The sequence below is a fragment of the Musca vetustissima genome, unplaced genomic scaffold, assembly GCF_032173495.1.
Source record: "Musca vetustissima isolate MV318-11 ecotype Yass unplaced genomic scaffold, APGP_CSIRO_Mvet_v1 utg32568, whole genome shotgun sequence".
NCBI lineage: Eukaryota > Metazoa > Arthropoda > Insecta > Diptera > Muscidae > Musca > Musca vetustissima.
In genome coordinates this window covers 127,637-149,586 of record NW_026879532.1, presented here as the reverse complement: position 1 = coordinate 149,586, position 21,950 = coordinate 127,637, and the positions used below count along the sequence as shown (strand labels likewise).

The 21,950-nt window shown below is 31.5% G+C and overlaps 1 protein-coding gene across 1 annotated transcript; it reads right to left on the bottom strand.

Annotated features, from left to right (window-relative positions):
- Nucleotides 1–5,145: 5,145 nt before the first annotated feature.
- On the bottom strand, nucleotides 5,146–7,091 carry LOC133324439 (uncharacterized). The gene is made up of 2 exons (XM_061533282.1): nucleotides 6,988–7,091; nucleotides 5,146–5,854 (listed from the first exon to the last, which is right to left on the bottom strand). Exons 1-2 carry the CDS (start codon nucleotides 7,055–7,057, stop codon nucleotides 5,148–5,150), a joined length of 777 nt encoding a protein of 258 aa, XP_061389266.1. The 5' UTR covers nucleotides 7,058–7,091; the 3' UTR covers nucleotides 5,146–5,147.
- Between the last annotated feature and the right edge of the window lie 14,859 nt (nucleotides 7,092–21,950).

The following is a 21,950-nucleotide window of genomic DNA, read 5'->3' as shown; positions in this document are numbered from 1 at the left end:
ACATAGAAATTAATAAGAAATATTTTACTGAACTATAGATGGAGCTCGTTATACGGAACAATACAATACTATAATTTTTTATAGCTTCGCAAATGACCTCTCTCGCATATACAAAACCTGAATATCAGAAACCTCTATGTAAAATATCAATATTACACATTCAGATATTTAAATTTGTTGCAGATAAACATGTCGGTTAATTTTTACGAGGCTCATCTTTAAAGATATATTTAGATGTCGTATTATTGATACTTCTTATTTGCTTCCTTACTTATTTTTAGTAAAATTTGTTGCTTTTTTCCAAACAATAAAACAATATTCTAGTTTTTAGTTCCCAAAAGTTTGCACTGAACGATTGTGGGAAAAAATGTTCTCGGAAAATGTAATTTGGGAAATCAGATGAATGATAATTGATTTTGATTAATTGCTTTTACGATATCTATAACTCTATATGAAAGATGTTCCGTAGATTTATATTGATTGCTTACGATGAATTAAAAATATCTACTGAAACATCCGACCTCTTAATTTTGTTTGGAATGAATTCCATTGTATACTTTATAATAGACTTTAAATATATAAAAAACATATACAAAGTTATAATTAAAATAATTTAAATAAATTTTAGCCGCCACTGCAACATGAAATTAAACAATCCATAATTTTGATCCTAGAAGTATGCACATAAACACTAATAAGGAATAGGAAGGAATTGAACTATAGATGGATATATGACATATAATAATGTATTGCGCATTCAAATTGTACTGAGTTTTAAATGGTATGTTATTATCTAGCACATTCCAGCGATGTATATAAAGAGAATGCACAAAGACATTATGTTTCTGTATATGAATAAGAACTTTTTATATTTTCTAAAATGTGCATAATTTGGACAAGGTAAACACGGTTTTACACGTACGCTCTGCGAAATTTAATATTAGGCTTTCTGATTTTGTCCAAATGTCCTTCCTATATTTACCCGTTAGAGTTTCCTTAGTTTTTGTTAGAAGCTATCTATTGTTTCATTATATAAAAAAAAAAACATTTATACACAAATGTCGTTTGTAACAAATGGAGATAAAAAACTGTAATCGGTTGTCAAAAACAACCCAGAGACTTCTATACTTCATTTGGCTGATAATAATTGTTCGTTTGGATTCGCTTTTTAAATGAAATGAAAATATATTTTAAAACGTTATCAATAAATTAAAGTCATCTATAAATCAATCACTATACTTTTGTAAAATATTTGTAGGGTATATTTTTAGGCGCTGTGGTTTTTACTTTGCTTAATACAACTGTAAAATTTGAGTTTTTTTTTTTTGAAAATGCACTATATATTCAAATATATTTTTATAAGGAGCGCCATCTATATCTCATTATTAAATCAAACTAATTCATATTGTTTTCACGTTATAACTAACGTCATCTATACTTCAATTACAATTATTGGGAAAAATACGTTTAAGCATATGGTGTATTTTTGAAATCAAGATTAATCCACCTGTGGATTTTAAATACAGTAAAAATTCGTTAATCCGGATAATTGATTGCAGACCCAAATCCGGATTACGGAGATTTCCGGATTATCGAGTTTTTTTCCAAATGTTTTAAATATGTATTAAATTAGTGTTATTTTAAATAGTTTTTTGTTTTTATTAAAAAAGAAATTCACCGCATTTATTGTTATTCTTTCATTACACATTTTTCTTCCAGGAGCATTTTTCATGAACTAATGTTTTTTTTCCGGAAGCATTTTATAAAACAGTGCTGATTCATCAGCATTATAAATTTGAGATGCAAGTAGTTCTTCTGATTGGATAATCTCTTTTAATTTTATGCGAAATGAGGGCAAATGATCTGGACGACTGGATAATTTTTCACCGCATATTTTAAGACCGCAGATTGAAAACCTTTTCTTAAAATTTTGAAACCAACCGGAGCTTGCCGAAAACCCCTTTTCTGCTCCATATTTTTCAACAAACATTGTCTTTGCCTTTTCGCAAATGATTTGTTTGGAAATGGGTAACTGTTTTTCCCGTTGCTTCTGAAACCAATAATATAGAAATTGTTCGAATTCTTCATATTCGCCATATTTAAGAGTTTTGCGTTTTTGTAATAACTTTCGATTAGAAGTCTTTGCAAATGTGAAAGGTGTTGTAAGTTTGAATAATATAAGAAACATTTACTCACTTTTTAATCTTTTCACTTTTCTTTTTAATATCTGAAATTGTAGAAGTGCCTATTCCAAATTTGTCAGCTAATATTTTTCCACTAACTTCTCTATTAAGTTCTTCAACAATTTTCACTTTATCTAAAATAGATAATGTTTTGTGTGACCTCTTTACTGAAGGCATCGTGCAAAACTACTGAACTGAAAGAAATATGCAACAACAAAACATTCGCTGCTCATAATTCTAACTGTATTTTCATGGCATGCTACGACTTCAATAAAAAAGCTAAATAAATAATGTTTGAACACAATCCGGATTATCAAGTTGCAAACAATCCGGATTATAGGATACGCAATGAATTGTGAAATGCAGTCCGGATTACCGAATAATCCGGATTAGCGAGGTCCGGATTATCGAGTTTATACTGTAATTAGTTTTTATGACTATCCCGACGTAGATTTTTTAATTAGTGTAACTTCGGATAATGTGGACCACCATTTTCTTTTTTTCATATTGTGGGCGTAACAACGGTAAAAATAAAAACAAATTGTTTTCACAACATAGTAGATTTGTTGGCTAAATATATTCCAGGTCAAACATTATATATATTTGTCTATAAAAATGTTGTTGCATTCTTTTTCAAAAAACTCTAAACTGCGAATAAAAATAACTTGGCGGGTAATGTGGACCAGTATGTGTGGGTATTGAGGATCAATAAGTTAAAGGTAGGTTGTGGTTTGGTTGTGATAAATTTCAATTTATAGCCCCAACTTAAGGTTACCGCCCCATTTGCGATATTTTGAAGGTTTCATTATCCTTCATAATTCATCCGAGGCACCTGTAATTTCGCATATCGAGTTTTCAGAGGATATAATAACTCCTCGCATATTAAAAGCGCCCATGTTTCGAAATCGTCCTCATAAAAAGGACCCATTGACATTGAATATTTTTATTTAAAAAAATATCTGCTTCAAAAATAAATGAAAATTAAAAATTGCCGTTTGTAATTGCAGGTAACCGTATATTTTTGTTAAAGAAAACAAAACCACATAACTTCTTTATATTCGAGAAAAACAAATTGTTCGGCTACTGTGCAAAAACGTTCGACTATTGTGCTAAAAAATGTTAAAATCACACTTTTACAGTCAGAGCTACATTTCCTACTACTACATTTTCAACATTGCAATTATTTATTAAAAATCAAGTTTGATGTTTGTTTTCACTAATTAGGAAAGGCGACATTTTCATATTTCAAGTATTTCCTTAGATATGGGGGGTGGCCCACATTTGACACATAGTCCACATTACCCGAAGTTACTCTAATATGATTTCTACTCATTTGGTGCAATCGAACTTTACATTTACAACATTTTTCTCCATGAATTGCCATGAGTTATTTTATTTTATTGTTACTGTTCCTTATTGCATCCTTCGAAATTACTCCGTTTAACTGAAAAACGGTACTGCCATCTATTTGTCAATAGCTCAATCGATTTCAAACACAAGTGGAAACACAATGACGTTAAGGACAATACATATATCTAATTTTTACTAAATATGTTAACATTTTATTTATTAAAATTCCCTAGATTGGTAAAGGCAAAGCCGAAGTATATGGTGCAAATTTATACAGTCGACTCCGCTTTGCTGTAATTCGCGAAATATGACATATTGAAACTCTTCTAATTTCTTTGTTTAATGATGTCAATATAATTATCAATATATCGTTTTATGTCTCCAATAGGTACTACAAATTTTAAAATCTGCAAAGTATTCTAGAATATTCGGTATATACAGAGTTGTATCCAAAACAGTAGTTGCAGCCGATGGTTCCAAGGTTTCAAACCCTATCGGAGAAGGAAAAATTCTTTCAAAGTCTTTTTGGATATTTCTAAAAAGAGGAATTAAAAAAATCGCTGACATTCTAAAAAACCCAACCTCAGTATCATCAACATGAGGATAATATTAAATAGGAAAGGCAGCAGATGTCAGGAGGCACCCAGAGGAAAATGGCAACACTAAATAAGTTAAGACCCAAATCACTGCATAAAACTAAAGGAGGCGTTGTTTCTAGGTTACGATAAGTGGCAATACCACTTAAAGTGCTGAATAAGTAAAGACCCAAGCCACTGCACAAAATACAAGGAGACGTTGTTTCTAGGCTACGATAGATGGCAGCCCCATCACTTAAGATAGGTTATAGTACATCAATTATCTAACTCAAAATAATAAATTTTTTACCAATACGTACCGTTGTACCGTATTAATTAAAAAGGCTTGTTAAACTATTTGTAAAATGTTACTAATGATTTTTCAATAATAAATCTTGAATTAATTTTTACTAAGAAACAAAAAGTACCAAAAATAGTACTGTTTCCATGGATTAAAGATTCGAGTGGGCACTTATTGATGCACATGTTTTTAGAAATGTAAAATAATAAGAAATCATTTCGAAATGGTTTTCCTTTTATTCCAAATGGTTTCAAAAATAGTACATTTTTTTAAATCCGGCAAAAAAAAAAAACATTTCGAATGAGTAATTTTCAAGAATTACAAACCGAATTCCTTTAGTAAAGATGTATTTTAAAAATTAAATTAATGATGGTACGAAAAATATCCATTTGGTGTCGTACCGGTGCAAATGGTACCAAAATAGTACTATTTATAAAATCTTATGTAAAAATTTAAAAAAAATTTAACATTTCCTAAGATTTTAAGTTTTGTAGGCCATATTTCGATATGAATTATTTTTTATTATTTTTCTAAATCTTTTGAGATTTTTTCATCAGTTTTTTTTTTTTATCCTTCAATAATCTCTTCTTCAATAAGTAAATTTATTTTCCAAAATATTAAGTTTTTTTTCGATTAATTTTTTTCAAGTCTTTTATTCATTTCTTCATCATTATTTCAATTCAAACAAAACAATAATGAAAAACACAAATATTTGTCTAACAAAGGAGGCAACAAAATTTAGTTATCAGCTGGGGGGATACATTCAACCTTTTCACCACCTTCACCACCACCAATACCACCAACCAAATCGGCCAATTTGACTTCTTCCAAAACACCGTTAACCATGGGCAAAGCCATAGCTTCAATGGTTTCGGTGATCAAATCTTCATTTTCGTTGATAGCCAATTCAACAGCTTCTTCCAAAATGTCGTTCATCTTGTGGTTGACAACACCTTCACCCAAAATACCTTCAATATCGGATTCAACTTCACCAATGTGGGTGCGGACTTCCAAGGTCTTCAACTTCAATTTGCCAGACAAAACACCCAAAGAGTATTTCATGGTACCCCAGATTTGCATATCCTTGATGGCGAATTTAGCTGGGCCAGCACCGACCATGTTAATGGTGAAACCGAATTTCTTCAACATAACGGAGAAATCGTACAAGGTATCAACATTGACATTGTTGAAGATGAAACGGAAGGTAACCTTGCTGGTAATGGCATTGACTTTCATTTCAGCGATATCGAAATCGTTCAAGCCATTCAAACGGAAGTTATCGACGGAACCGACCAAACGGAGAGCAGGGGTATCAATGTTGACATCTTGGTGGGCGATTTTCAAGGGAGCCAATGGTGGGATGCCCAAATCGGGGAAACCGCATGGCATTTGATCGCGGACACCTTCAATGACATCGACAACGGTGCTGGAAATGGAACGATCAGCTGGAATTGGGAGAAAGGGAAGGGAATTTTAATTAAATGGTGATTTACTTGAAAATTTTGACATATTTGGAGTTAATTTTTCAAAAAATTTCAGAGATTTTTTTGGTCCCGGGAACTTTGGGAACATTTTCCTGGAAATTTAATATTTTGTAATTGATCTAAATTATTTTTTTAAATACTTTATTTTAGACTTTTCGGAAAAAATAGGGGGAAAGGTGAAAATTTCTCACGAAAAAATTAGGGAAAAATTTCAAGATATAAAATACTTCGGGCAAGTAATCTTAATTTGAATCCAAATATTTTTTTTAGTTTATCATTCCCGAATTCCACCGCGAATTTTATTAAAATTCCCCAGGGATTTTTTATGAATTTCCCCGGAATGGAATTTCAATGAAAGTCGATAACCGATTGTTCCTAACTCGTGAATAAAATCCCTTCAATTTAGGGAAAACTTTCCCCTGAAAAAAATAGGAATTTTTGAAAATCTCTCAGTGTTATGAAATCGATTCGAATTCGAAGTAAATATCCGAAATTAAAGAAAATAATCGATTATTGAAATAATTTTACAAAAGAAAAAAAATGGGAGAAAATTTTCCAACGAAAAATATTTTTGGGACAATTTTCCCAAGAAGAATATTTTTGGGGAAATTTTTCCCAAGAAAAATATTTTTGGGAAAATATTCAAAAGAAAAATATTTTGCGAAAAAAAATAATTTGGGAATTAAAACCCGAAGAAAAATGTTAAACTGCTGTGAGAAAAAAAATGTTTGTGAAAAAATTCCCGAGGAAAATATTTATTGGGGAAACAATTCCCCGGGGGAAAAAATTGGGAAAAATTGCCTAAGACTTTTTTCTATATTATGACACAGAATGTGGATATTTTGAGTTTTAAAGAATCAGTTTACAATTTCACAAAATATTTCACATGGGAAAAATTCTTAGGAATTTTTGTCATAAAAACAAAAATCATTTTTCATAAATCGGATATTGTTTTTTCTTTTGAGAAGTTTGTGAGATAAATCTCGAAGTTTTCGCGGGAAAAATCTGGAGAATTTCGCGGAGAAAAATCTCGGGAAAATGTATTTTCTCTTGTTACCAAAAAATTTATTTAATTTTTTCGCTCTCAAACTTACCGAAGGGATCGGCCACTTGAGCGGCAGCAGCAAAGGCAACTAAGGCCAAGAAAGCAACAGCGGTTTTCATTCTGAATGAATTTCTATATTTTGTATGAACTGTTCGTGAAACTTACAGTTAGAATACTGCTTTATTACCAATCAGCTACTGGGCTTTTATAGAATGCCATCTAAAAAAACAAGAAGCCAATACCAATTTAGATAAGAAAAATTGCACGGCTAACCAAAAATAAGTCAAACGAAATTTTTAATTCAGCTAAAATCTTATCTATCGAATGTTATTTTCCTTCTTCAATACTTTTTTCGTTCTTACATTTTTTTTTTTTTTTTTGATTTTGTTATTTTAAATACGATCAACGATCATTCTCCTCACTATCTCTGCCGATTGCCTGAACGATAGAATTATTAATTGTTTTACATTTTTACCAGCAATTCAAAAAAGAAATCATAAATCTCTTGTATGCGGACAATAAGTGCCTTAAGTGGGGGGTATTGTTTTTTGATTATATGGTGGCAAAGATTTTATTGGCCCCCTATTTTGTTTTTGTCGCTTTGTGATTGTTCTGTTATACTTGACAATTTTACTGTGATGTTTTGAAAATTGCACAGGAATTGTTGTTATCGATGTTGTATGTGTTATTATTCTAATAACGTTGACGCATTTTTATTATTATTTTATAATCCTTGAGATTTTAATAATTCTTACCCCCCATATCACCAGAATATAGATTAACCATATTTTGATTTATTTTTACCAAAACACGCAGAAGAATTTATATTGACGTATTTAAATTTGTCAATATTTAATCAGATTTTAAAAAAGGGTTAGTAATTGCTTTACCCGATTTTTCTAGATTTTGTTGTAGAGATTTCCATGGACTTTCTATGGGTGATCTAAAGAAAGGGAATATCATAGATTCCATATAGATACAAAACCTTTTCGGAATAAAATGTTTTATGGAAAGACCATCTTTAGGCTTTCTATAGATAAATGACAATATTTAGGACTTCTGAGATAAGAAGAATTCTGTAGATCACCCACAGACAAAATGTTATTAAATTTATGGATTGAACCCCATCAGAAGAAGATCTTTCTGGAAAGGAGAACCTTCCAAAGATAGAAAACCTTCTATAATATTTCCACTTCTTCCAGAAAGCTATGAACAACGAACATTGTTAGAGTTCGGCTAGATTTCAAGAAGCGGCTCGATTTTATTTGTTCCTTTTTGGAACTAGTTCTCTCACTGCATATAGTTACGACCCATAGATAGTTCATTTGAGTATCTCTCTCATAGTCCTTTTTTTAATCACACAAATATTATAAAAATAGTGGTGTGTATAAATATGTTAGCCACAGATCGCTTAATTTGGAGTAGGTTTGTCCTACGACAGCATTAATATGGTTGTTTCAGCTTAATGATTTGTTGAGGACTACTCCAAGATTTTTGGCCCAGTTCGATTTTTTCGTTGTTAAGAAGAATGTCAATATGCTGGAATGATATATTTCTGTTTTTGTAAATGATGAAACATTTTGATTTAAGCGGATTCAGCAATAGGCCATTAGCTTTAACCTACTCGCATAATCGTGAAAGATCATAATTAAGAATTTCTACACACTGACATACATATATTGTTTAGGGACCTACTCAATAATACTTGCACATCATCGGCGTACATGTGTGCTTGACTATGGTGAAGTTTATCAGGAAGATGGTTCGCGTATAAGGAGAAGAGGAGCGGACCTATGATGGATCCTTGGGGACTCTTTTTTTAAATGCCTAGGTTTAGAAGTCAAGGTTCCAGTGTAAACTGGCTGACATCTATTTGAAAGATAGAACATAATTAGTTCGGTAGAAGTAGTGGACAAATTAAAAAAGACGAAGTTAAAAACACAAGTTTTGTTGGTCGATGGTATCAAGATGGTATCAGCTTTTGAATGACCGATTAATACAAGGCAACCTATCTTATTTTCGTCAATATCGCATCTTATGGACTCTGAAAATTCTATAAGAGCAGTGGTGCAGCTGTGCCCCGCACGAAAACCAAATTGAACATTACTAAGCAGAGAGTATCTTTGAAGATACTCGGACATTTGTTTCTGCTCGATTTTTTCAAATATTTTTGAAAGGAAGCACAAAATTGCAATTGGACGAAATTCCGTATTTGACTTTTGTATAGGTATAATTTTTGCGACTTAGAAATGTGCTGAAAATGAGTATGGACTTAAAATATATGTTATGTATGGCAGTAAACAATAGAGCAGTATTCGTACAAACTTAGGGTCAATTCCATCGGGGCCAATGGCGTTAGATGTAACTTTTTTAAAGCTGTTAAGAACTTCATAATTCATAACGCTGTGGAATTCAAAATTCCCATCATTAACAAGGTCAACTAATGTCCCTGAGTTAAATCCATAGTAGGACGGGTCAGTGTCTAAGAAGAAGGTACGTTAATAAACTTTTCATTAAGTTAGTCCACATCGCCATGATACGTTTCAGGAGCCGAACATTTTCCTAGACCAATATCACTGATAACTTTCCATTTAGTTTTTGAGTCTGACCTAAATGTTGTGTAATAATATTAAATATTGCGACTATTTATTCATCTTCTGGCGGGACGGAAAACATCATAAAGCTCTGGCGTTTTAAATCGCTTCCACCTAGATTAAGCTGTATCCCTTGGCAAACTAGTTCAAGGATCGATGTTCTAGTTCCTTTTCTAGAATAGAACTAGTTCAGTCATTGTACATAGTTCATTTTCCTGGATAATTCATTTGCTCACAAAGTTCGCTCATAGTTTAGATATGTTTTTTAATCTCTCTCATTCGTCGTTCTCTTGGTTTCTTTGCTCACGTAGTTTCGATAGTCCTGGCGGGACGGAAAACTTCATAAGGCTCTGGCGTTTTAAATCGCTTCCACCTAGAGTAAGTTGCATCCCTTGGCTAACTAGTTCACGGGTCGATGTTCTAGTTACTTTCCTAGAATGGAACTAGTTCATTCATTGTACATAGTTCCTTTTCCTAGATAATGCATTTGCTCACACAGTTCGCTCATAGTTTAGATATGTTTTTTGAATCTCTCTCATTCGTCGTTCTCATGTTTTCTTTGTTCACGTAGTTTCGATAGTTCCGTAGTGATTGGTAAATGAACAACGTAAAGAAATTGGCAAGTGAATTGACGAGTTTTATATAATTAAAACTATTTTGTTCAATTGAATCTAACTCTTTCGTCGTTAATTTTTTTCTTGCTCTCATTGTTCCGAGTCTTAGTTGGTGAAATTTCTTCTCTTTCATTCGTAGTTCTTTCTCGCTCAAATAGTACCTTGTTGATTCGTTTGTTGAATAATGAAAAAGAAAGGAATGGAACTAGTTCTTTAATAGATTTGCTTCGCTTCATTCATTCCTAAATAGTCCATATTACAGTCTCTATTTCTAGCAAATTCATTGATGAACGTATGTATCGATTTATTTATCTTGTTCAAATTGGACAATTTTGTTCACAAAACGGATGTGGTTTCTTTCGTTACTTCTGCATTAAAGGAACTAGTTCTTTAATATAGCGCCTTCGCTCATACATTTTCTAGATAGTTAAATTGACTGTTCCAATAGTTCACGAAACAAATGCACAGTTCACGGAGCAGATCGATCTTTCTCCTTTTGTTTAGAAGGTAACTAGTTCCTAAATATAGTTCCTTTCTTCAGATTACCTTTATAAACTGGACCTAGTTCCGCTAGTTCCTTTTTCGGAATATATGCAATGAATTAGTTCGTTCTTTAGCGACTCAACTGTAAACCTTGTGAGGATTAAGGCATAATTACATAAAATAGAATTGGGCGATATTGTTAACGGAGCGTTTCGATCTTTATCGATCCTTTTCTTGAATGGAACTAGTTCCGAAATAGGAACGAGATAAAATAAAAGAACTACATAAAGAAAGGAAACTATTCCAGTCGTTCCTTTCACGGTATAGTTTGAAGGAACTAGTCCCTTCCGAAACGTCCCAACTTAAGGCTTTGTACAGATTAAATATTTGACGAAGTAATCGATAAATTACAATTTTTTTGCTTCACAATAGATCTTAATTTCAAAGAAAATTTCTTAGCAGCTAAATTTCATATCCCAGATTACGAAGAAATAATATCAGAGAGCAACTTCTTTAAAAAAAAATACTTAGAAAATCTGTGCCATTTTAAAGTAAAAGGGTAATATTGGATTCATCGAGGAAAAAATTAAATTTCATTTTGGCATTTGTTACAGGTTCTACAAGGTTAAGACACTAATAAGACATCGCAGATAATTTTAAATATTCCAGATTTGTCAGACTGAGAAATCCATTTGTAAGTTAAAGGATTATTGTGGATTCGTCCAGGAAAAAGTTAAACTTCATGTCATTCGTTACAGGTTATACAACGCTAACTCTCAAATACGACTTCGCAGATAATTTTAAATGTTCTAGATTCCGAACAAATAATAACAGATAAGTGACTACAAAGAGCAAGATTCTGAAGAAATTGCTTAGTAAGTTTTACATATTTTTAATTTGAAGGGTAATAATGGATTTATCTAGAGCGCCAACCACTGCACAAAATTCAAGGACCCGTTGTTTCTAGGTAACCATAGATGGCAGCCCATCACCTGGGACATTATCTACTTAACTAGAATAAAATATAATATTCTAATAACATATTTTTATTGATTCTTTGATTGATTTGTAAGGGTTTTTGGTTTCTTTATGGTGAAGGATATACAAATTTTAATCCAATCGAATTAAACGACTTTTTCATTTGTATTAGATACGAATAAATTGAAATATTTTAATAATCATGAAGTTATCGTCAGTACCTCCTTAGATGCATGTTATCATCATCGTATTCAATAACAAGCAGACAAAAAGACATTTGGTTGTCCAAAAACATTTCTTTTCAATTACCAGATTAGTATTTTTGTTTTAATTTCCTCTATCTTTGGAAAGCTATTTAAAATACCAAGTCAGCAAGAATATTTTTTTAAAATATAAGTATCCTCTTCAAAATAATCAGCTTCAAAAAACATGTTTCATTTATAGATAATGGCAATTCTTTTGTCATATAATAAGTAATTAAATTGGAGATTATCAAAATATATGAATTTGTTATTATTTTATTTAAACGGAACAACAATAGTTATGTTTGACATTAATATTCTAAAAATATACCACATTTTTCAAATTGGTAACCAGGAATGGAATATTGGGAATTTCCAAAAGATATAAGAATTGGAAATCATTCCATAGTTTCCACTACTATCAGAAACATTATTGTGGATTCTTTTAAAGTTCGTCATCGATATTTTTCAAACTGAAGTAGATTTTAACAAATAGATTTTATGAATATTTTCATAAACAATCATAAGCGTGGACTTTCAATTTTCATAAATAAATATGAGCATGGATTATTTTCAAGAATATTTTTCATAAAGAAAATCATTATCGTAAATTTCTAAGAATTTATGAATGCATAGGAATTTCCTACTTATGCAATCATGAATTAAATTTTTCAGGAATATTTATCATAAATAGTCCGTAGCGTGGAATATTTAGGAATAATTTTCATTGAAAAAAGCCAATCGGCTGTCTTCAGAGTATTTTTAAAAGACAATCATGAGCAATGATTCCTATGAGTATTTTTCATAGAATCTCAGGATTGTGGACTTTTTATGAATATTATTGATAAAAAATCGTTCACTAGATGTTAAAGAATAAATTGTATAGTCTATTAACATTATAAGAATATTATTCATTGCAAATTATGAACGTGAATTTTATAAGAACTTTTTTATATAAATTTCCATATTTCAAATATTTTTTCATATAAAATCATGATCTTTGATTATTTTAAGAATATTTTTCGTAGACAATCATGAACATTGTTTTTTTTCAGGAATATTTTTCGTAGACAGTCCTGAGCGTGGATTATTTAGGAATACTTTTCATAGACTATATTAATAAGAATTTAAGATTTATACGAATATTTTTATAAGAATTTATGCTTTATACGAATATTTTTCATAGACTATTGTGAGTGTGGACTTTTTAGGAATATTGTTCATAGACAATTGTGAGCGTACATTGACAATACTTTTCATAGACAATCATTAGCTAGATTTTGTGTAAGAATATTATTCATGGATAATCATGAGCGTGGATTATTTTATGAATATGTGTCATAAACAATAGGAATATTGATCTTTAAGGATATTATTTGTAGACACTAGTGAGTTTGATTATGAATATTTTTCATAGACAAGCGTGAGCGTGTATTTTTTTAAGAATATTTTCATATACATTAATTTTTATACCCTCCACCATAGTATGGAGGATATTAATTTTGTCCTTCCGTTTGTAACTCATCGAAATATTCATTTCCGACCCAGTATATATATTCTTGATTAGGGTAAAAGTCTAAGACGATCTAGCCCTGTCCGTCCGTCTGTTGTAATCACGCTATCTCCTGAAGGAAGTGAGATAGGGTGCATAGGTTTGTCTTTTGTCTGCAGGCAGGTCAAGTTCGAAGATGGGATATATCGGTCCACGTTTAGGCATAGCTCCCAAATAACAGAGGATTTTGATCGTATTTTCCCACCGAATTGGCTGTAATTTTGTATTTTGAGTTCTTAATACCAGAAGCAGTGGACCGATATTCCCCATTTTCGAACTTGAACTAATTTTGGAAGAAATAAAAAGATGGGCAAAGTTTGGATAAAATCAAAATTTTTCGAAACAAATTTGGTCCAAAGAAATATGGTGTTCAGGACCAATATTTAGAACCATAATCGGTTTGTAGAAATGTCAGTATAGGTAACTTTTTGGTATGTTGGCTATATTTTTATTTCAAGTACCTGTCAGTATATCTATGGTGGAGGGTATCCAAAGTTCGGCCCGGCCGAACTTAACGCTTGTTCACTTGTTTATGAATACTTTTCATAGACTATTAAGAGCATGGGTTATATTTAATAGTTTTCATAAACAATCCTAACCGTGGTTTTTTTTAGGAATGTTTTTAGTGGACCACCATAGGCGTGGATTTTTTAAAACATATTTTTAATGACCTTTTTTTGTACTTCGACTTTTTAAAGAAATTTTTTTTTCAAGGACTATCACAGACATGGATTTTTTAAAGCATATTTCGTCATGGACTGGTAATCCATAGCCTTGGATTTTTTAAAGAATATTTTTTTATGGACCAAAGTTGGGACTTTAAAAAAATATTTTTTTATGGACTAAAATGGGTCTGAATTTTTTAAGGATTTTTTTCACGGCCTAAAATAAGTCTGGATTTTTTTGTGAATATTTTTTCACGGAGTAAAATTAGTCTGGTTACTTTTTCACGGACTAAATTTTTTTAATGAATATTTTTTTTTAATTCCTAGATAATCAAGGACATCAACCATTGTACAAAATTCAGGGAGGAGGTAACGATAGATGGCAGCCCTATGTCCTAAAAGAGACCACTAGTGTGGATTCTTAAAAAATATGTATATATATATTTTATTCATGGTCTAACATGAGTCGGGATTTTTAAAAATATTTTTTCATGAATTAAAATAAGTTTGAATTTGTTAAAAATTGTTTTTTTCATGGACTATTTTGAAAACGAAAAATATGTCAATGTGATTTTCGAATATTTGTGAAATGGGGTTTACAACCCTCTTCAGATGAAATGAATCCGAAGACCTCTGACATTCTAATAACCAACATTAAAATAACAAAAATAGGAATGCGAGGATATAGCGCCCCCTAGAGGAAAATGACAACGGACGAAAACACTACATAAAATTAAAAAATATATTTTTTGTGTCTGGAATTTTTAAAAAATAATTTTCCAAACTCGCCGTCTTGGCATGATAATAAAAAAGTTAGGATTTTGTAAATTTAGCGCGACCCAGAGGAGAATGACAACACTAACTAAGCTAGAACGACAACCACCCACAAAATTTAAGGAGACGTTGTTTCTAGGCCACGGTAGATGGCAGCCATATCTTCTAGGAAATACTACAACAGATCGCCTACATAAGCGATGAATTTTTTTAAGAATATTTTTCATGGAATGCTATAATTGTGGATATTTTTAAATAATATATTTTTCATGAACCACATAAAGCGCGGATTTAAAATAGGAATACAAAGATTTAGTGGATACGAGGAAAATGACAACACTGAATAAGCATGATTATAGAAAGTAATACAATAACCGGGAACGATGGCAATCCATTGTGCAAAACTTTTGCTTCCAAGAGGAGAGAACAGAAAAAAACCTAAATAGTAGGCTATGTGACCTTTCAATATCACCGAGTTTTATACAGTGAGTGTAATAAATATTTTGCCTCAATAAAAATTTGAAAAAATTCCAATTTATACGCCTAAAGCCAGCAAACTAAAGATGTAAAATGAATTATGTATAATGGAGTACATTTGTGGACATATTTAGATAGTACTTCTGCAAGAATCACAGCGAAAGACCTATTGGTCTCGAAGATATCGGCCGAAATATATAACAATCCAAAAATGTTTATCACAAAAAAGTATTTTGCTTTTTAATATTATCTTAGAAAACATTTTTACATAGAACACGTTTGGTCTTTTTGTGGTTACCATTGCTGGTAACGACATACTATAAGCGATTTGGCAACGATTCCAATAAACCACGGCATTTTTTCGCGAGTATTTTCTCACATTTACGTTCAATACATTCTCCAGCAACATTTCATTCAATATTTGGTAATTTCTCGTCCTAATCTCAAAATCAGAGTATTAAATATAGTCGTCGCGGCTTCAAAACATCCCAAATATGTTAAGAATAATAAAAAGGAGTTTTTACAAAATATATCGCGAGGACAGGACCGTAAAAACTATTAAAACCAAAATCCGACAAACAAATTATTTAAAAAAATATCGCGAGACCCCATTTTTCTAACTTCGAAAACTTTATGGCTCATTTTTACTGATCTAGGAAGCAAAATATACGATGAAATTAGCAATAAGGAGGTCAGATTCAAATATATGGACGGTTTCCTGGGAATAGAAATACATCTTATTTCGAAAATAAATACATCGACCCGTTTATTCCCTACTGCATTTTATTCGCAACTGATGGTGTTAATCGGAGATAAAATATAGAATGCGTATTCGCCACCAGCAACCACAGTTTTTCAAAAGACAATAGGATTTGACGAATAATGATGTTTTCTCCCAACTTCATGTATTGGTTTTTATTACTATTGCTTTAGAGCTGTTCATATCTTTGAATCTGACCCCCTTATTGGTATTTACATTGCATATATTGGTTCCTAGATCAATATTACTGGACCATACAAATTTCGAAGTCAGAAAAATTGGGTTTCGCGAATTTTTTTTTAAATAATTTGTTTGTCGGATTTTGGTTTTTATAGTTTTTAAGGTTCTGTCTCGCGTTATATTTTGCAAAAACTCTTCTCTATTATTCTAAACATATTTGGGCTGTTTTGAAGCGGCAATGACTATGTTTAATACTCTCATCTTAAGATTAGGACGAGAAAATACCAAATATTAAATGAAATACTGATGGAGAATGTATTGAATGTAAATGTGAGAAAATACCCACGAAAAAATGCCGTGATGTAATGGAATCGTGGTTAAATCGCTTATAGTATGTGGTTAACCGCAATTGTAACTATAAAAAAACCAAACGTGTTCAATGTAAAAATTTTTTCTAAAATAATAATAAAAAGCAAAATACTTTTTTGTGATAAACATTTTTGGATTATTATATATTTCGGCCGATATCTTCGAATCCAATAGGTTTTTCGCTGTGATTCTTGCAGAAATACGATCTAAATATGTCCACAAATGTACTCCATCACACATAATTCATTTTACATCTTTAGTTTGCTGGCTTCAGACGTATATATTGGATTTTTTTCAAATTTTTATTGAGGCAAAATACTTTTTACACTCACTGTATATATATTTTTTCAACTTTTTATATTTTGATTTCAAACTATTGCCACCTGCAACTGTCACCTGCAAAATAAAATATCGTCCTACATTTTGTTTGATTGTTTGATTGATTTGTAACACGTTCTAGAAAACCAATTAACACCCACTTGAAATTGTCCAGGTGTTACTTCTACCAAAATTTATATCACGCCAGAAAAACATCAGATAAAATCATAAATCACCGAACTTCAAACATTCGATGATGGCAATACTTCTAAATACATTTGCCGATGGTGTATCGGGCAATTTATTGATAACTATTTAATTGACCCATAAAAATGGATGGTAAAATATTTTTGAAAATAAAAATCTTATCAATTTTACAAGTCAATGTAACGCCATTGTCCAAAAAATCACAGCAATACAAACATATGGAAAAATTTGTAAACGATAATTTTGACATTAATTGAAGGCTAATTGTAGTATGATGGGTGGTCTGTTTTTGGAACAGTGAACAGATTGACTAATTTATTTTATTGAATTCTGTAGCGTTGTAGTGTTTTGAAACTTAGGAATTTTATTAAATTCATTTGAAACCCTTATCCATTTTATTGTTCGTTTCTATTTTTCGTATTTTTAGAAACCTCTTTAAGATTTCTAAATTTACTGCGAAATATGTGCAATCGTGTGGTTGAAATATTTATTATTTTATTACCAACTTTAAAACTGCTACTCGATTTTTGAATTTTACTGCAGCTCCATATCTCACCCCGTCACAACACCAATAAAGATTTTAGCATTCTAGACGTTTCGTCTGGACTTATTTCATAAAAAATGCTTCTGCATGTAGGCAATTGACCCTTAAAAATCGGCTAAGGTACAGGCAAACTTTTGACATATATTTCAAAGAGTTATGAGGTTTAAAGTTTACAGATATTTCTGTCAAATGTAAATAGGATACGAGGAGGGACAATATCGTTTCTCTTCTACTACACGAAACACAAATTGAGGCAGTCCTAGTTGATTTTTTTAAGAATATTTTATTCGTGGTCTAAAGTCTGGACTTTTGCATGAACCATGGTTTAGTGCTGTGGATTGTATGCCAATTTTTTGAAAAGGGTTTGTGGGCCTGACATTCTTCTAATCAAGGTCGGCTTCAATACATAAGGATAACCCAAAATATAAATATCAGGAGAAGGCGCTACCCAGTGGAAAATGGCAACACTAAATAATCAAGGTCAGCAACCACTGCAAAGCATTTGCGGAGCGTGGTTTCCATGTAACGGCAGATGACAGCCCCATCACCTGGAATATTCTACAGAATACTAATCATATATATTGTATGCCAATTTTTTGAAAATGGGTTTCGGGCCTGACATTCTTCTAACCAAGATCGGCTTCAACACGTAAGGATAATAAATATCAAGAGAAGGCGCTACCCAGTGGAAAATGCCAACACTAAATAATCAAGGTCAGCAACCACTGCAAATCATTTGTAGAGCGTGGTTTCCATGTAACGGCCCCATCATATGAAATATACTACAGAATACTAATCATCTACTTTGCCGTGAAAATTATTCGAATTCTGAAGACAGACTTATTTAATAAATAATATTTTTGAATAATTATTTTTTTAATATCGTATATATACATACATGCCCTCATATATCTATTGCAAACATTATTATATATATTATATTTACGAAACAATTAAAATGCCTAACTATAATTAAAATCGACTTGTAGATATTTATATTTTAATATATTACAAGTCGTGAACAAGTTTCCTATATTTCTTTCTAAAGTCTGGACTTTTTCATGAACCATGGTTTAGTGCTGTGGATGATTGTATGCCAATTTTTTGAAAATGCTTTGCGGGCCTGACATTCTTCTGACCAAGATCGGCTTCAATACATAGGGATAACCCAAAATTTAAATATCAGGAGAAGGCGCTACCAAGTGGAAAATGGCAACACTAAATAATCAAGGTCAGCAACCACTGCAAATCACTTGTGGAGCGTGGTTTCCATGTAAAGGCAGATGGAAGCCCCATCATCTGGAATATACTACAGAATACTAATCATATACTTTGCGAGGAAATTATTCGAATTCTGAAGACAGACTTATTTAATAAATAATATTTTTGAATAATTATTTTTTTAATATCGTATATATATACATACATGCCCTCATATATTTATTGCAAAATTATTGTATCCGCATTTTACGAAACAATTAAAATGCCTACCTATAATTAAAATCGAATTGTAAATATTTATATTTTATATTTTAATATATTACATCGTGAACAAGTTTCCTATATTTTTTCGACATAATTACATATTTACTGCATTAAAGCACACTTAGTTGTCAGTGGTAACACAATTATATTAACATGTTCAATAAAAATTGTATAATATTTTTCCTATGCGGTAAGTATTTAATATAATCAAACAATACCATAAAAAATATTACTTTCATCACATAAGACTTTCTGAGGAAATATATTTAAAAAAATGAATAAAAATAAAAATAAATGTGTTTGTTTAAATATTTCATAATCTTTTTAGGAAATTAGACTTGTTAAAATTCGTAGAAAAAAAAATTGAAATTTAGCTTTGAAATTTCTTTAAAGAAATATATTTTCACAAAATTCTACATTTTAAAAATCCTTTATAATTCTTATACTGTGATATTTCATAAAAATATATATTTTTAAAAATTGAAATACATTTTTTAAACACGCTGTGATTATTATTAAAAAAATATTTTCTGGACAGTAGTATTTTTTGAAAAATTATATGATTCAACCAGTATAATCGAAAGTATAGGCGGACGGCGCCTACCATATTATTTTATACACAAACGAGCTTAAATTTAATATTAGTTGGGCAAATCCCGTTCCCCGTATTAAACTTATGATGTTCGGGTTTAATTGTGGTCTCTAGAAAACCAAAAAAAGCATCTGAACACCACAAAAAAATTATAGGCTTTGTCCTTGATAATCACCGGAACTTCATGTCAAAATTACAAAATGATCTGCGCGACTTTTCAGCCTCTCAACATTCTACTAGGGAGTTGTAACCAACTTGGCACCGCTTCCGCATTCATTCGATGTGGCTTTTTTGTGACTAGTTATGTTCAGCCTTTATAGCTTGCCCCCCAAGTCCGCAGTTTTTTTCTTTTTATCTGTGTAGATAATTTTGTTTTTCTTTTTTTTTTTTGTTAAATGGTCTGCTACACTTTTTCCCATATTCATTCCCTTTCCAAAAATTTGATTTTTTTATTTTTCTGCTTTTCCATTTTCCCAAATCCGGTATGAGCTATGTAGTCATCCTTCTCCAACTTCCTACCCATCAGTTCCAGAAAAGGTTCGTTTGTCACAAATTCTTTCACTATGATTTCTATGCGAATCATATCCGCTATTCACAGAACATCCGGCCCTAACATAGTGCGTTTGAGCTCACTCGAAAATACATATCCTAACTCCGTTTGTGCGTGGCTGATTCCAAACCATGAAACTGTAACCCGAATTTCGTATCATGGCATTACGAAGTCGACTCAGTGCCTCGTTTCTGCGTCTTGACTATATTACAGCAACTAGGAAAGTTTTACCCGGCTTATTCACCTTAAAGATACCGTAACGTAACTGATGTTCTATAAATCGGGACGGAGGATTGATTCATGCTCTCCCCCGGAAGTTACATGTACTCAACTGAAATCTAAGGATCTTCATTTCATATAGTGGAACATCAAAATCTTGACCTAATACCTTAAGCAAGCAGACTATTAAATTCGGTTTTCACGACAAGGATGTCATGGAAAACGATAAGTCTCCTCTATACACATTTTTTTCTCACTGACAGAACGAAATCAACCATTTCTTGAAATGCTGCCACTGTTGATTTCCCTGTACGGAATCCATACTTCGGCTTATAACTACAGTCGAAATTGTTTATAACGACAACATTTATAACAACATATTGGTTATACACAGAAAAACTGTTAATGAAAATTATCATAATATCATTCATAGTTTATTGTATTCATATTTTAGATGTACCTCGCTTAGAATACAAGTAAAAATGGTTATCATGAGAAAATTAATATTTTCTCCAAAAATTTCAAATATTTAATTAATATCAAAATGTTGTCCATACTTCGCTCTACTTTACCTCTATTTGCACTCTTTTTCCACTCTCTCTCTCTCTCTCTCTCTTGGCAATAAGAAATGTATTCCTCCCAAAATTATTATTCGGATGGATTTTGTTTTGGTGTCGTCACTTGATGGTTATTAGTTTCTCAACCATTTGTTTGTCTAGTTTAGCATTCGATTGTTCGTTTATTTCATACACTGCTACCTCTGCTTTGGTGTTATAAAATTCGCATATGTATTTTCCAAATTATTTCGATATAATTGCCAAACATAATATAACAAACAAATGTTGATATGAGCAACAAGCACTGTTGTAATGATGCAGTACAGGAACATGTAAGTTCTGCCTATTATTTGATATCGTTTATAACGACATTTTAGCTTATAGCAAAATTTACATTATAAAATATGTATTCCATATTTACTCCTGAAGAACATGGGCCGCAATCGACAGAGCCGCAATTTGACAGAGTTTAAATTGATACCATTATATGGCTGTATGTACTCGAATATAGGAGTTCGGATAATTTTTTGGTGTTCGGATAATATTTGGACCGAAAATGTAATATTGTCTGTTTTTGTAGTAGCTCATTTAGGAACGGCTGTTTTGATAATTATCGGCAAATATTCACCCGGTCAAATCAACCAATAACTTTCTGTGTAAACTTTCAAAATTTACTTTCTAAGCCATAAATGTTCACCACGGCATAAAGAGATTCGGAAAATATGTCAGGGTAAGAAAGAGGAGCTGTTGACCTCTAATCTGGCGAAATGTTGTCAGGATAGGAATATAAATCCGCAGAAAGTTATTGTTGCGTGGTAACCAATAACTTTCTGTGTAAAATTTCAAAATTTA

Excerpts from the sequence above, each read along its gene's own strand:
- LOC133324439 (XM_061533282.1), bottom strand. The coding sequence starts at position 7,057 with ATGAAAACCGCTGTTGCTTTCTTGGCCTTAGTTGCCTTTGCTGCTGCC. Across the intron at positions 5,855-6,987 it reads TCAAGTGGCCGATCCCTTCG|CTGATCGTTCCATTTCCAGC; the intron begins GTAAGTTTGAGA and ends TCCCAATTCCAG.